A 15,154-nucleotide genomic window follows, 5' to 3' on the forward strand; every position below is an offset into this window, starting at 1 on the left:
TTGGTATTAGTCACCCGCGGAGGCACAGGCAAAGCTATGGGTGGGTGCATAGCATGGCTCCTCAGAACTGCCTTCACAACACATACTCTCAGTCTGAAGTCACCTGCAGTGGTCTGCACCATAGACCCTGCAGGATATCAATCCCCAGATATACTCAGGGATAGGAGATATATACGCAGTATACTCCTTTGGGGGTAGACACCCTATTCCCAAAGGGATTTGGGCTTGTTTCACTCTGATAGCCTTTCCCCCATATCTGTCTATGATAGTGCAGGTCCTAGGGAACCGCTCAGGGTTACCATGAGTCAGTGAACATTCAGCCCCTATATCCACCAGAGCCAGGACACGTTGTATGTTCACTGGGGACCAATGGATAGCTATTTCAACATGTGGCCTCTGGTCCCGTCCCCCCCCCCCCCGGTCCCTCAGGGCAGGTACCTCGACCTTCCCCTCAGTTGAACCATGATCCTCAATCATCTTCCTGTGTGGGCTCAAGTGAGGTTGGCTTGTTCTCCAGCAGGAAGTCTTGCAAACACACAGGGTGGACATGTGGCTCTGTATCTGACCTCTGCCTCTTTGGTCTTAATGGCTGGAACTGCTGCTCTGGTTTCAGCTGTTGCCATAGCTCTAGCAAGATCCTATTTGACTTCCCATCTAATTTCCTTTCATCTGCTCCTGCCTGTATTAAATCAACCCACTTCTGCATCTTCATAACCTTTGTGGGGCCCTGTAAATTCTTCTTGCGAGTAACAGGTCTTCTCTCTTTCCATGTTCTAATTGCTTCAGCCTCTCCTAAGTCTGCTACTGTACATGTTACCTCACGTATGGGCTGCACTAAGTGAAGGGAAAGAATGGCCACTAGAGACCCAAAGAGGGATGTGGGAGCCATTTGAAGCACAATATTTCTCATCCCAGTAGTGAAAGGCTCTTCATATGGGCCATTATTCTCTGGACAATAGATGGAAGTTCTTATGCCTAGCTCTCATAACACCTGTTGGAGCTCAGCATACGTCTGCCATCTATCAGGAGAGGATGGTAGATCACACTGATTGGGCCACACAGCATGAAGTACAGCCATAAGCCAGTCGAGGAGGGAGTGACTCCCTGGGGTCTGATGTATACTTTGTAACTGCTCCTTCAAGGCAGGCTGCACTGTCAGGGAAGACAGCTTTCCCATCTCTGATCCTGACAGAGCAATTCCATCCACTCCTAAGTTCCACAGATGCAGGAGCCAAGCTGATACTGACTCTGAAGGCTTCTGCCTAAACCAGGAGCCCCAATCCACCAGCTCAGCCTGAGTATAGGGGTGGACCGTAGAGTGCGCCACGACCTGGGGAGGGGGCTGTTCCTCTCCTTGGGGAACTCGCGGCTGCTGGGTCTTTATTTTCTTTGCAACCTCTGGGCGTGCTTTCAATACAGGAGGGGTCAGTGCCTCCCGCACCACCCCTTCATCCTTCCCCAGCTCCTCCATTTCTGGGGCTGATGGCACCTTTCTCTCCCCTCCCCCTAGTGCCTCCTCTGCTACAACCTTTACCTTTTCTGCTGTGCCTCGCAGTAATGCCAGTTCAGTCTTCAGCAGCTCTCTCATCTTCACCTCAATGCTTTTCAGCTGGCGTTCTCGTGCCACCTCCACCTGTGCTTCCCTCAGGAGTTCGTCTTTTTCCTTTATTGCCTTTTCCTCCTTCAGAGCATCTGGCAGTGCTGCTGTCTCTTTCTTTAAGGAATCTTTAACTCTTCAATGGCACCTTGCTGCCGGAATTCTCGTGTTGCTTCCTGTCGCATCAATGCCATTTCCTTCTTCAGGAAATCCACAGAAGTTTGCAGCTCGCATTCTTGTGCCGTCATTTCTTGAGTCTTTTTCAGGAGCATGTCCTCTTCTGTAGACTTTTTTAATACTGTGAGAAGCAGCCAACCCACAGTCCCCGCTGCCTCACGGGCACTCTGTCTCTCAAAAGACTTACTTACTATACCAAGGGCCACCCCTACTGCCTCAGGTATCACCTTCACTTGCCTACAGTCCTGGGGTGGGGCCCAGTCCTCTAGGAGGCAAGCCACCTCGGACCACATACCCACTGGGGGGACAGTCCACTTCCTCCCCATTCACAGGGGCAGCCCGCTGAAGCACCCACCCATAAGGGCAGCCTATCTTTTTCCTTGGTCAACAATGAACCCTGCTGACTTCACCAATTGTCTTGCCAATGGGTTTCAGGCCCCCACCTCCCCCCGTAAGTTCGCTATGGATTCAGTGACCAAAGAAATGACAGTAGAACGTTTCTTTGGGGTGAAAGGGTTTATTACCCGCATTGTTCTCCTGGTGGTAGGTCGAGCACTAGCGTTTTTGCCTCCGCCCAGAGCACTGGGCCAAACTCTCTATATAATGCAATAATAGCTTATTGCCTAAAGGTGTGGAAGCGGTACCCTAGCAACAGGCCAGTTACATCATCGAGTGGTTTAAGTTCAGTGAGGATCCTGGCCATAGGAACCCCAACTTCCCCCCAGGAAGGCACCATTTACTGTGTACCTAATACATGTCAAGCACTATGCTGGGTTCTTCACAATATATAATTTCACTTAATTCTCATGCTCACAAGACTAAAAGGAATAGACATTATTTGCATCTTAAAGATACTAAAATCAAAGTCAAACTGCTAGTAAAAAGCAGAGCAGGTCTTTGAATCATGGTTTATCTGACCTAAAAGATGTGTATATATGTTGTAAGGTAAAGCTAACTTATTCTGCTCTTCTAGTAGGGTACTTTGCATTTGAGCATTTTGAGAGATTGTAACATTACATTTTTTATTACAAGGAATTGATATAACAGCTTTTAAAGTAAATTTTTATAATATATTGTGGTGAAAGATACCAAGTTTCTTGTACAGGGAGTTAAATGTGAACTCAAATTTCTCTTCCCTTAAAACAAAAATCATAATTTGTTATTTATCTATAGGAAAAGAGAAAGGAATCCCATGGACATATTTGATATGGCTAGACATCGGTTGCAAGCTCCTGTCAGAAGACAGTCACCTAAGGGCTTAGACCCTGCAACTTTTCAGAATATTCGTGACTTTAATGAGCTGAAAGATAGAGGTGAGTAGAATGCTGCTATTTTAACATATGGCAGGAGTGTTCTACACATATTCATATATCCTTAAGGGCATTTGTATTCTTTTTTCTAAAGTAATATTTCAGTTATGGTATATATTTTAAGTGATGGTAAGTAAAACCTCTGTGTGCTTAAAATTATTCAATTTCCCAGTCTGGTAGATGTAGTTTTAGTCTGCCTATTTTGAAGAGTTTACAGCTGTTAAAGCCTTGGGAGTGGGTTGGATCATGAGTGGTGTGAAGAGTGGCACTTGGCATTTAATGGTGGATGGACAGAGCAAGACAAGCTTGGTAAGGAAAGGGACTGAGAAGGAAAGGCCAGAGTGCCTGGAGGAGACAGAACATGGCATCCTGGCTGCTGAGGGAGGAGAATGGGCAAAGGAGAAGGTGTCGTGGTATAGGATGACTACTGGGGCTGTCACTTGGGTCAGAGGCACTGGTAATCTCTACTAGGTCCTTTTTGGTGGAAATAGGGAAACTGGAGCCAATTAACTTTGGAATGAGGATTGAATAGGAGGCATAGTGTTGTAGGCAATAGCACTAAGACAGGCCTTGGAAGACGCTGGGAAAGAGTGAAGGGAACAGAGTTGGAGTAGTTTGTCAGGGTGCCGGTGTGAAGAGCTGTTACAGGAGGAAGAGGTTTAGGGTGTGAGAGAGTGAGCGGAGGTGGCTGTTGAAGGCAGCAGGCTCCCTGAGGAAGCAGGAGGAGAAGCGAGAGGGTGGAGAAGAGTTGATGTAGACACTTACGAGGGAATACTCATTAGGGAACTAGGGCTACCAAGGTAATGAGAGACCTGGGAGGCCAGAAACACGGAGAGGAACCACAGTGTGTGTGTAATATGTAATTTTTATTTAGGAACAGTCACCAGAGCAGGTACTAGAATAAAGGGAGACATATAGTGGGATGTGTAGTCATATGACCTATACCAGATGAGCCAGAATTCCAACTTTTCTTCTTTTTTTAAAAGTAAAGTCTATTATAGAATGTTTAGAAAATACAGAAAGAAAGAGAAGGAAGGAAAAAAAATCACCTTATTCAAACCACTAAAAATAAATACCATTAATATTTTGGATGTTTTCTAGTTTTCTGAGTATAACATAAAAACAAGATATAATTAATTTTCTCTAATTTTTCTAATTTAGATTTACAAGTGTTACCAATTACAAATACCATAGTTATTTTTTATGCTATCATTGAGTACTTACCATACACCAGGCTTGATGTTAAGCCCAGTGGGTGTCAAAGGTGTTTTTATTATATGTGAGATCAAACTATTTTTATTATAAACTAAGACATTGTTTTTTTCATATTTATTCTCTTATGTATAGGTTTTCTAGAGGTTACAGAGCATGTGATGACTTAATTGCTCTGAAGCTAATAGGATGTGCATCTGTGTATCTTCATGTTTTAAAAATGTCTTAGTTTTAATTTCTAATATGGTGGGTGTGTGTGTGTGAGAGAGAGGGAGGGAGAGAGAGAAAAGCTCTTTGGGGTCCTCAATTTTTGAGAATATAAAGATGTCTTGAGAACAAAGAGGTTTAAACCATAAAATTGAGTCTTTCATTTGCTTGTATTACCACATCTGGTCCTCATTCATTGTGTGAACGAGTTGTTGATAATTTCTTGTTTTTGCAGAGAGGAAACTGAGTCTGGAAGTGGTGAAGTCAGGGTCCAGTCCAGGTTCATATGTTCAGAATCTCTTCTGTTAACTTTATACTTAACCATGTTCTAGTTCTTACTGAACATGGTTTCCCATTTTTCACTATTATTTTGATAATTTCTTATAAGGGATTCGGCTGTGATCCTAGTGTCTCATGGCCACCTGAGTCGTAGCCATGTGACCATGTGACTGCCTGCTGGTTGCCCTTTCTGTGCTCTGGTGGCATCTCGGGAGGGATGGAGAGCGCATCAGTAAGCTCCTGCTTGTTCCGGGGGGCTTCCTTATGATGTTAATAAGCTTGTGAAAAGATATTTATTTGAAGAATATTTAAATATTTCATGTTCTTTAGTTTTATGATAATTTGAATGTTCTTTGACTTTGGTGATGTTCCATTATTTATATTGTTTCTTGATTTTTGAAGTGAGGTTGTTCATATGTTATAGTGAAGTTTTGTAAAGTCTCTTTTGGAAACAGGGTTTAACTTTGTTGTATAACTTATTTTTTGCACTAGATTCAGAAACAAGAGTTGATCTAAAATTTATGTACCCGGATCCTCCAAGAGATCATCACACTTTAGAGATTCAGCAGCAAGCCTTGCTAAGGGAGCAGCAGAGGAGACTAAATAGAATAAAAATCCAGGAAGTTGCTAAAGGTAAGAAATAATCATTACTATTTCATAGAGTGTCACTGGGGCTTTTTGCCATCTTTCTTTCTCCACCTCTTGTATTGATTTCAGTCCTGGACAGGCCCCTTTAATGGCAGCAGCGTGCTCATGTGGCCCTTTGATCTCTAGCCCCAGAAAAGAATGGCTCCCAGAGAGGCCTCTGATTGGCTTCACTGGTTTATATTTTGTATGTATGAGAGGGTCCCAGCCGTTCACTAGAGCCCGGAGGGTAGAGTACCTTGGGGGACAGCTGCCCCAGGAGCTAGGAGCCAGGGAAAGGCATGCTGGGCAGACAGTGCCCCATGGGGCATTTCTCACCCTGAGTGTTTAAGTGTTGATATTGCATAAAATCTGTAAAGCATCAGACTGGGCTATGAATATATTTTTGCATAATTAGCCCATCAGCAGATACTTATCGAGGGCCTTCTGTGGACTCAGGTACTGACCCATATCTGGGGAATGTGGTGATGAATGAAATATGCTACTGCTCCCAAGGAGCTTCTACTCTGTTGGAGAAGTTAGGTGTTAAAAATGAGCATAACTGTGATGAGCACTGCAGAGAACTGTGGGGCCCTATGGGCACATGTACCTGGGGGTGGTTGGACACCCAGAGGCAGAATGGAGGGAGCGCTTCAGAGAGCATTTCTGGATGGGCTCCACTGACCAGGTGTATGACATGACTTTCACGTGTATATCACCAGATGTGCTAGCCTTGAGGCTTTTGCAGGTGGCCATGGAAAATGAATCATAAAAAGACACCAGTCAGGTAACAAGAATAGGAGAACATGGTCATACCAATTATTCTTAGGAAAATTTACCCTGCCTTGGTAGGCTGGTTTGGCCTGCAGAATCTGAGGAATCCTCTTGGACCACATGAGACCGTCTCACAGGAGTAAGGGGTGCATCACTTTGGGCCCAGGTCACAGGTCGAGACTTTGATAAAGACTGATACAGAAAAAGCCTTCCCCCCATCTTGTACAGAATTTTTAACAATGGTCTCATTGATCACCCTGTGACAGCAGAAAAACCCAAATTCTATGGTAAAACAGTAGGTTTATCATTAGGAGAGGAGAGGAGCAAGTATATTCAACATTTGTGCTCACTTTGGAGGAAATTTTCTTTAAGATATGCAGCCGGTGATCTGATCCAGTGTGGTCTTGGCATCTTAGGCTGGATAGTCCAAAAGGAGTCTCCAGGTGGATTTAATCATTTAATGCTCAAGAATATGGTCTAACTATAAAACAGTCACAAATTTGGCTATAAGAAACCTAAGAAGGAATACAGACTGTCTTTGACGCCTGGAACTTTGGACTTCTCCAAGTTTGAACATAATAGAACTCTGTGCAAATCAGAGGAGCCTTTGGGATACCTGATTCCAACTCTTTTTTGCCCCTGGAACCAGGAGCCTGGAATTGAACTGGTTCCTGTTTAATTCTTCTCAACAACTTTCCACCCAGATGGTAGAAATACCAAAGAAGTTGGTGAAGAATCCTTCTTTATTTTTTCTGTAGGCATCAGTTTTATGTTTACAGCGATTCTACTTTTTATATTCATCAGTGTGAATGGGAGAAGTTTATCCAACTAGAATGTATACTGGATTATATTTATTTATAATAAGTGGTATCTTAAAAACATTCGGAAATATAATAGTTGAAAAGTAATTTCCAATAAGAATTTTTGTGCCCTAGTCACAAAAGACACTCTAAAACTTATTTGTTTTTTAAGTACTTCTTAACCTTTTCACTTTATTGACTACAGTTGATCTGGATGCCATCCCAAGTGTTAAAGTGCAAGACCACAAAATGGTAAGAAATCAGTGACAATTTTTCAAGCTAGATTTTGGGGGATATAAACTTTTAGGAGTCTAAGTGAGTATTTCAATTTTGAATTCTTTGGGAATATTGAATTAAGAACTTAAATCTTACCAGTATCAATGGAGATATATTAGTATATAATATGTAGAGGAAGCATTGTGATAACTAAAAACAAGTTTGTCTATATCTGTGTGACTTCAGGTAAGCATTTCATCTTTTTTTACCTCAGCTTCCTAATCTGTAAAATGAGATAATAGTATTTACCTCGGATGATGGCTATGAAGATTAAATTAATATTTGCAAGGTTCAGAGACAAGCCTAGCATGTAATAATTTTATTAAATAAAAGTAGCTCAAGGATTGTGAGGATTAATGAGATAATATATTGAAAGCCCTTGGAGTAGGGCCTGGCCCATAGTGAGCACAGTGTGAGTATTTGCTGTCAATGGTAGCAGCAGTGGAAGTGGGAGTCTGTAATACAAGTAGTGGTGAGGCCTGTAAAGAGAATGAGCAAGGTAAGGGCATCACTTATCCTGAGGAGGTGACATCTGTGCAAAGACTGAAGAAAGGGAAGGGATGAGCCATTTTGATTCAACACATACTTACTGAATACTATGGACCAGATACTATTCTAGGTGCTGGGGATATGAGAGTGAACAAAAGGAATAAAAATCCCTACTTTCTGGCAAGTGGGAGAGGTAATAAAATCTATAGTAGATTAAATCATGGGGCTGTAGAGAAAATGTTATCTGTGAAATAGGGTGCTGGGAGTTCCAGGGTAAGAGGGTTTGCCTCTGAAATGCAGTGAGCATGAAAGGCCTCCCTGCTTAGCTAATATTTGTGTAAGGGCATCAGGGAGGTGGCCATGTGAAATATCGGGGAACACCTCTGGAGGAAGACCAGGAAGGCAGATGCCCTGGGCAGGAGGAGGCCTGGTGCATGTAAAGGGCAGGGAGAATGCCAGGGAGGCCAAAGAGGGGTGGGGATGGCACCTGAGGCCGAGAGGTGATGGGTTGCACTGTGGAGCCTCAGAGGTCATCACAAGGTTTTGTCTTTTATGCTGTGAATGTGTTGAGAAACTTCCAAAATTTTTGAGCAAAGGAGTAATACTCTTTTTTTCATATTTTAACACTGTTATTCCTTGAGAATAGACTGAGGACAGGAGGCTGCTGTTTTATATCTCTTATAAAGAGATAAGGTGATTAAGCAAACAATTTGCTAATTTAGTGCAGACCATTTGGTAAATATTAGATGCTATTATTATCATGCTAGAAAGCAGAAATAGAGTTAATAAAAGTTAAAATAAAAATAAATTCAGTATATGGAAGAATTCAGTGGAAGAGAAGAACTTTCTGATTGTCAGTGCTGTGTGTGAGTGTATCAGTTTCTTTAGAAGTTAATGGACAGCTCTTCACTGCAGTACATCCTTGAAATTCAGAAGGGAAACACAGGGAGGTGGTGGTGGATGACTTTAGGTTCCTTGCAACATAGAAGGTGAAATTATTCTCCACTGTAAAATTCTATGTGAATTTAAATTATTGCTCTCTTGAGAACTCATTACAAACCCAATCCTAGGATTTTTTCCCCCATGTCTGTGCTATGCCTTCTTGAAAACTGCTGACACATAAGGCGTCCCCCCTTTTCCTACTCCACAGCAGAAACGATTACTCATCTTTATATTTCCAGTTCCTAGCATGGAGGAAATAGTAAGTGCACTGTATGGATTTATTGAAAGAATAACTGAATCTCAGCAATGTAAAGACTTCCATTGTTTAATTGGGTTCATTGCTTCATACTCTATTTTTATCAGGAATAACTTGACCCTTAGAAGTTCTTTCCTGTATTTTCTGGGCATTGGACTGTGGTATAGGAAGGAAGCAGCAAGTCCTACCTTCCCCATCCTCTTTTGCTAATTTTGGGAACAGTATGGAGATGTGTGCCTCTTAGTACAAACTTGTTTTTCTGCACAGGACTAATAAAAAATCACTGATAGGTAACATTTCTTTTAGCCTAGAGATGACACTGATGATTTCTTGAAAAATTCATTATTGGAATCTGATAGTGCTTTTATTGGTGAGTATATTTATTCTGCCAATCATTTGTTTAATATTAAACATTATTTGTATTTCTTGTGTTCATGTGAGATGGTAAAAAAAGGAGTATTGTTGTACTAACAATGAAAAAATGATCAGATATGACTTAAAAAGTTTTCAAGATCTGAAAACTAAAATGAACTTTAGAAATCATGTTAATGGTTCACAAAAAAATCTGTATATGGATTTTCTTAACAGCTTTACATCCATACAATGGAATAATACTAAGCACTAAAAAAAAGTGGACTATTGATACATACAACTTGAATTAATCTCCAGGGAAATAAGGCTGAACAATAGAGTCCAATCCCCCAAAATTATATACTGTATGATTGCATTTATGTGACATTTTTACAATGGTAAAATCTTAGAAATTGAGAAAGGATTAGTAGTTGCCAGCATGACAGACATGAAGGGGTAGGGAGAGGCACGTGTAGTTACAAGAGGGTGACATGAGGTATCCTTGTGGGCTTGGAGCAGTCTTTAATCTTGACAGTTGGGGGTGGTTGGTAAACAAATTTAATCAGGCAATAAAATAATACTAAACATATACATACAAATGGATAGATATGTGAATGTAACATGGGATCTTTTTTCTTAATACTCTATATATACACTTAATATATAAGCTTATGTGCTATCCATAAGGGAATGATCTCTTCTATATATTAGTTGTATTTCATGCCCCAATTACTTTATATTTTCATGTGATAAAAATTCCAAACTATCCCATATATTGCTGTCTTTTTTTTTTTTTTAATGAGTTTTTCCTGTCTGAAGAAGTCATATTGTGTAGAGTGAATAAAGGATAACTTGTCTGTAGTAGAATCAGGGAAATGTGACTTGTTCCTGCTGACAGTGAAGACAGTCTGGGACACTCAAGGTGGTGTCTTGGAATTTCCATTACACTAGATTTTATACTAGATGAAAGATACAGCAATCTCTCTTTTTTATTAATGGTCACCACAGATATCTCACAATTGTGACTGTGTTACTGCTGTTCTCATGAATATGGGTAAAGTTGATAGTTTCAGTGCTTTTCTTTTTGATAACTTAGTTGAAATGGGCCAGTTTTCTTAATGTCATAATCTGCCAAAACTCACAAAAGAGAAAATGAAATTAGAATAGGCCTGTGTCTATTAAAGAAATTGAGACGTGGGAAAATGGGGGAAATATTGGTCTAAGGGTACAAACTTTTCACTTTTAAGATGAATAAATTCTGGGAATTTTACGTGCAGCATGGTGACTGTGCTTAACAATACTGTATTGTATACTTGAAAGTTGCTGTGAGAATAGAGTTTTAATATTCTCACCATAACAACAGAAAAATGATAAATATATTAGGTGAAGGATATAGTAACTATCTTTATAACTATTGTAAGCATTTTGCAATATATGTATATGAAATCATCACCTTAAACTTATGCAATGTTATGTGTCAATTGTATCTCAGTAAAGCTGGAAAAAACCAAATTGATCATGATAACAATAAAAGCAAGAAACTGAATCAATAATCACTTTCATGAAAACCCTAAAGACTCCACAAAAAAACACTATTAAATGAATTCAGTAAGGTTGCAGAATACAAAATCAATGTACAGAAATCTGTTGCATTTTTATATATATAATCAATCCCACTTACAATTGATTGCATCAAAAAGAATAAAATAACTAGAAATAAGTTTAACCAAGGAGGTGAATAACCTGCAGTCTGTAAACTGTAAGACATTTGTGAAAGAAAATGAAGAAAACACAAATGGAAAGCTATTCCATGCTCATGGATGGGAAGAATTAATATTTCCAAAATGACCATAATGCAGATTCAGTGCAATCTCTGTCAAAATATGAATGGCATTTCTTACTGAACTAGAGCAGATGAACCTAAAATTTGTAGCCACAAAAACTTCAAATAGCCTAAACAATCTTGAAAAAGAACAAAACTGGGGTATCATGTTCTTTGATTTCAAACTATACTACAAAGCCATAGCAAGCAAAACAGTATGGTATTGGCACAAAAATAGACACACAGATTAGTGGAACAGCATAAAGAGCCCAGAAATAAACCCATGCCTATGTTAATTCGTGAAAAGGAGGCAAGAATATACAATAGGGAAAGACAGTCTCTTCAAAACATGGTGTTGGGAAACTGGACAGCTTCATGCAAAAGAAAGAAATTGGATCACTGTTTTGAACCATACACAAAAATAAACTCGGATTAGAGACCTAAATATAAGACCTGAAACCATAAAACTCCTAGAAGAAAACATAGACAGTAAACTCTTGAACATTAGTGTTCATAATTTTTTTCTGGATATGTCTCCCCAGGCAAGGGTAACAGAAGCAAAAATAAATAAGTGGGACTATATAAACTAAAAAGCTTCTGCACAGAAAAGGAAACCATCAACAAAAAACCTATTGTGTGGGAGGAGAAGATATTTGTAAATGATATATCCAATAAGGGGCTAGTACCCAAAATATATAAAGAAATCAAAACAACTCAATACCAAAAAAAAATCAATTTAAAAAGGGGGCAGAGGACCTGAATGGTCACAAAAACAAGTGAACTCATAGAGAACAGATTGGTGACAAGTTGTGGTAGGGACCTGGACATCTCCATGCAAAAAAATTAATCTAGACACAGATTGTATGCCCTTAACAAAATTCAACTGAAAATGGACCAGAGACATAAATATGTAATGCAACACTGTAAAACTTCTAGAATATAACATAGGAGAAAACCTAGAAGATCTTGGGTATGGTGATCACTTTTTAGATAAAACATCAAGGGTATGATCCATGACAGAAATAAACTTGATGAACTAGACTTTATTAAAATAAAAAATGCTCTGCAAAAGGCAATGTCAGGAGAATGAGAAGATAAGCCAAGATGGGAGAAAATATTTGCAAAAGACACATCTAAATAAAGGACTGTTGTCAAAAATATACAAAGAACTCTTAAAACTCAACAGTAAGAAAATAGTCCAATTAAAAGATGGCAAAAGATCCAAACAGGCACTTCACCAAAGAAAGCATATGGATGGCAAATAAGCATTTGAAGAGGTACTCCATATCTGGTGTCATCAGGGAAATGCAAATGAATACAACAGGGCACCATATTGCATCAATTAGAGTGGCCAAAATTCAGAGCACAGACACCACCAAATGCTGTCAAGGATGTGGATCAGGAGGAACTTTCATTCATTGCTGGTGGGAGTGCAAAATTGTATAGCCACTTGAGAAGATGGTTTGGCAGTTTATTATAAAACTAAACATACTCTTACTGTAGGATCCAGCAATTACACACTTTGAAAATTATTTCCACATGAAAACCAGTACACAAATGTTCTTAACAGTTTTGTCCATAAGTTGCCAACACCTGGAAGCAACCAATGGATAAATACATTATGGCACATCCTGACATTGGAATCAATTATTCAGTACTCAGAAGACAGAAAAAGACATGGAAGAACCTTGAATGTATATAGAAGCCAATCTGAATAGGCTACATACTGTATGATCCCAACCATTTGAACTCTGGAAAAGGTAAAATTATGGAGTAAAAAGACGAGCATTTGCCGAGGGTTATAGCAGAGAGGAATGAACAGGTGGAGCACAAAATTTTAGGGTAGTGAGGCTATTGTATGAAATGGTGTGATGATGGCTACATCTCAAAACTCATAGAATGTGCAACACCAAAAGTGAACTCTAATGAGCCTATGGATTTTGAGCAATTATGATTTGTCAGTGTAGGTTTATCAGTTTTAACAAATGTACCACTGTGATGGGAGCTGTTAAGAGTGGGATAAGGGTGTATACATATAGGGGATATAAGAATTCTCTGTACTTTCCACTCAGTTTCACTGAACTCTGGTTAACAGTCTAAAGTGTGAATGAATTAGTGGTGGGGTACATAAAGTCAGAAAACTATTTTTGGTGTAGTAGAGAACCCCGTATCTCATTCAGTAGAATGTAGTATGTTGCTCCATAAAAAAAGCTATACACTGAAAATTTCAAAAACTTAAATTTATCAATCATATGTTAAATGATAGTATTACATCAATGTTAAGTTTCCTGAATGTAATAATGAGATGTGGCTGTGTAGGAGACAGTCCTTGTTCTGGATGGTGCCAGCGGAAGTATTTAGGGATGAAATGTCATGATGTCTACTGGCTCAGCAAAAGCAAGCAAGCTACAAAACCCAACCCCCCATATATAGTAAATGTAGCAAAATAAGAAATGATGACCTTAGTTACTCTTGTATTATAGTTAACATTTTTCTTTAGGTTTCAATTTTTTCAAAATAGAGAGTTTGGGGCAAAAAGTTCTAAATGTTGTAAGCTATTTACCTCCATGATCAAAAAGATTGACAATACTAAGTGATGGAAAGGATGTGGGGATACTAGAACCTTCTTATAATAGAACCACTTTTGAAAATGGTTTAGCTAATTCCTTAAAACGCTAAATGTAGAGTTACTGTAATACCCAGCAATTTCACTCCTAGGAAAATACCCTAAGGAAATGAAAATATATAGCCACAAAAAAACATGCACATGAATGCTCACAGCAGCATTATTAATAATCACCAACTAGAATGAGTTCGTGTCCATCAACTAATAAATGCTAGACAAAATGTGTGACATACCCATTTGATGGAGTCCTATTCTGCAAAAAAGAATGAACTTGATACATGGTACAACACAGATGAACCTCAAACATTATTCTAAGTGAAAACTCAAAATATTACCTCATAATTCTGTCTCTGTAATTTCAGAAAGGTAGATCCCTTGAGACTGAAAGCAGGTCAGTGTTTACGTGGGGCTGGGCGGGTAGGAGTGAGGAGTGAGCCAGTGAGCACAAGGGGGCTTTCTGAGGGGACGGAAATGTTCTGAAGCTCCACTGCAGTGGTGATCACAGTCCTGTACGAGTCACTGAACTGCCTACAGTGCACTGGGGGGGTTGTTACTCTATATAAATATCTCACTGAAGCTATTTAAAAACAGAATAAAAGGATTTGAAATGGATGTTGAAGATTTCTCTCCATGTGTGGTCCTTCTAGGTGCCTATGGTGAGACGTATCCTGCCATCGAAGAGGATGCCCTCCCTCTGCCAGCACCGCTGCCCTCTGCAAGGGAGCGCAGGAGGAACAAAATGAAAGGACTGGACTTAGTATGTATGAAATGTCCTTTGCTTTTTTCCTCTTCAGTTTAGGAGTGAGAGTTCTGGTTTCTGACTTATGCTGAATTGGTGTGGTCCAGTAAAGAGAATTTATGTGCTCTGGAATGAGGCCTGACCTTAGGCTCTCCCAGTTAACAGCTGGATGACCTTGGGCTGGTCATTGAACTCTGGTGCCTTGGCTGCTTTGAGGTAGTATATTCCTATCTCCCAGGGTGGCTGCAAATAAGCCTAGTACCTGGCACAGAATCTCTGTCCTATGTTAATTATTCACCCCAGCCCTCCCTACCTCCCTCCTGCAGAATATATGGATTTCAGAGAAGGCACAGTAAGAGATAACATTTATTGCAAAGCCTGCTATAGCCTCATAGTCACTTAAACCTATTACTGTAAGCATCTTCTCCGTCTTGGTCAGATGATTTGCCCAAGGTAACATGGAAGGCTGATATTCAAACCCATGTTCTTTTCACAGAACATGTTTAAATGTTTTTACAGTGCACCCACTAAAATGTGCAGGCTTTGCAATCCTTTATATACCTCAAGTGTCACTTCTTTGGTGGGTAAGCAAGTTTGGGCAATTTCTTAAACTATTTCCTTATATATGACATGGAGGTAACAGAATTATATACGAAGCATTTTTGCCCTGAGT

General features: G+C 39.8%; 1 protein-coding gene across 25 annotated transcripts in view; it reads left to right on the forward strand.

The window, feature by feature from the left end:
* The window catches only part of CSPP1 (centrosome and spindle pole associated protein 1), a 196,653-nt gene that overhangs the window by 178,544 nt on the left and 2,955 nt on the right, over positions 1-15,154 (forward strand). For 23 of the 25 annotated variants that reach the window (XR_012128224.1, XM_036998182.2, XM_036998181.2 and 20 more), the window contains 5 exons: positions 2,948-3,087; positions 5,275-5,415; positions 7,186-7,232; positions 9,250-9,313; positions 14,390-14,499. Coding sequence is in view for 24 of the 25 variants with exons in the window: in XM_036998182.2 (XP_036854077.2) it covers positions 2,948-3,087; positions 5,275-5,415; positions 7,186-7,232; positions 9,250-9,313; positions 14,390-14,499 (502 nt within the window). In the remaining variant the exon portion in view is untranslated. The remainder of the gene's footprint in view (positions 1-2,947; positions 3,088-5,274; positions 5,416-7,185; positions 7,233-9,249; positions 9,314-14,389; positions 14,500-15,154) is intronic. The other 2 variants (XM_036998184.2, XM_036998183.2) reach the window with 1 other exon arrangement.

Source organism: Manis javanica, chromosome 2, assembly GCF_040802235.1.
Source record: "Manis javanica isolate MJ-LG chromosome 2, MJ_LKY, whole genome shotgun sequence".
Classification (NCBI taxonomy): domain Eukaryota; kingdom Metazoa; phylum Chordata; class Mammalia; order Pholidota; family Manidae; genus Manis; species Manis javanica.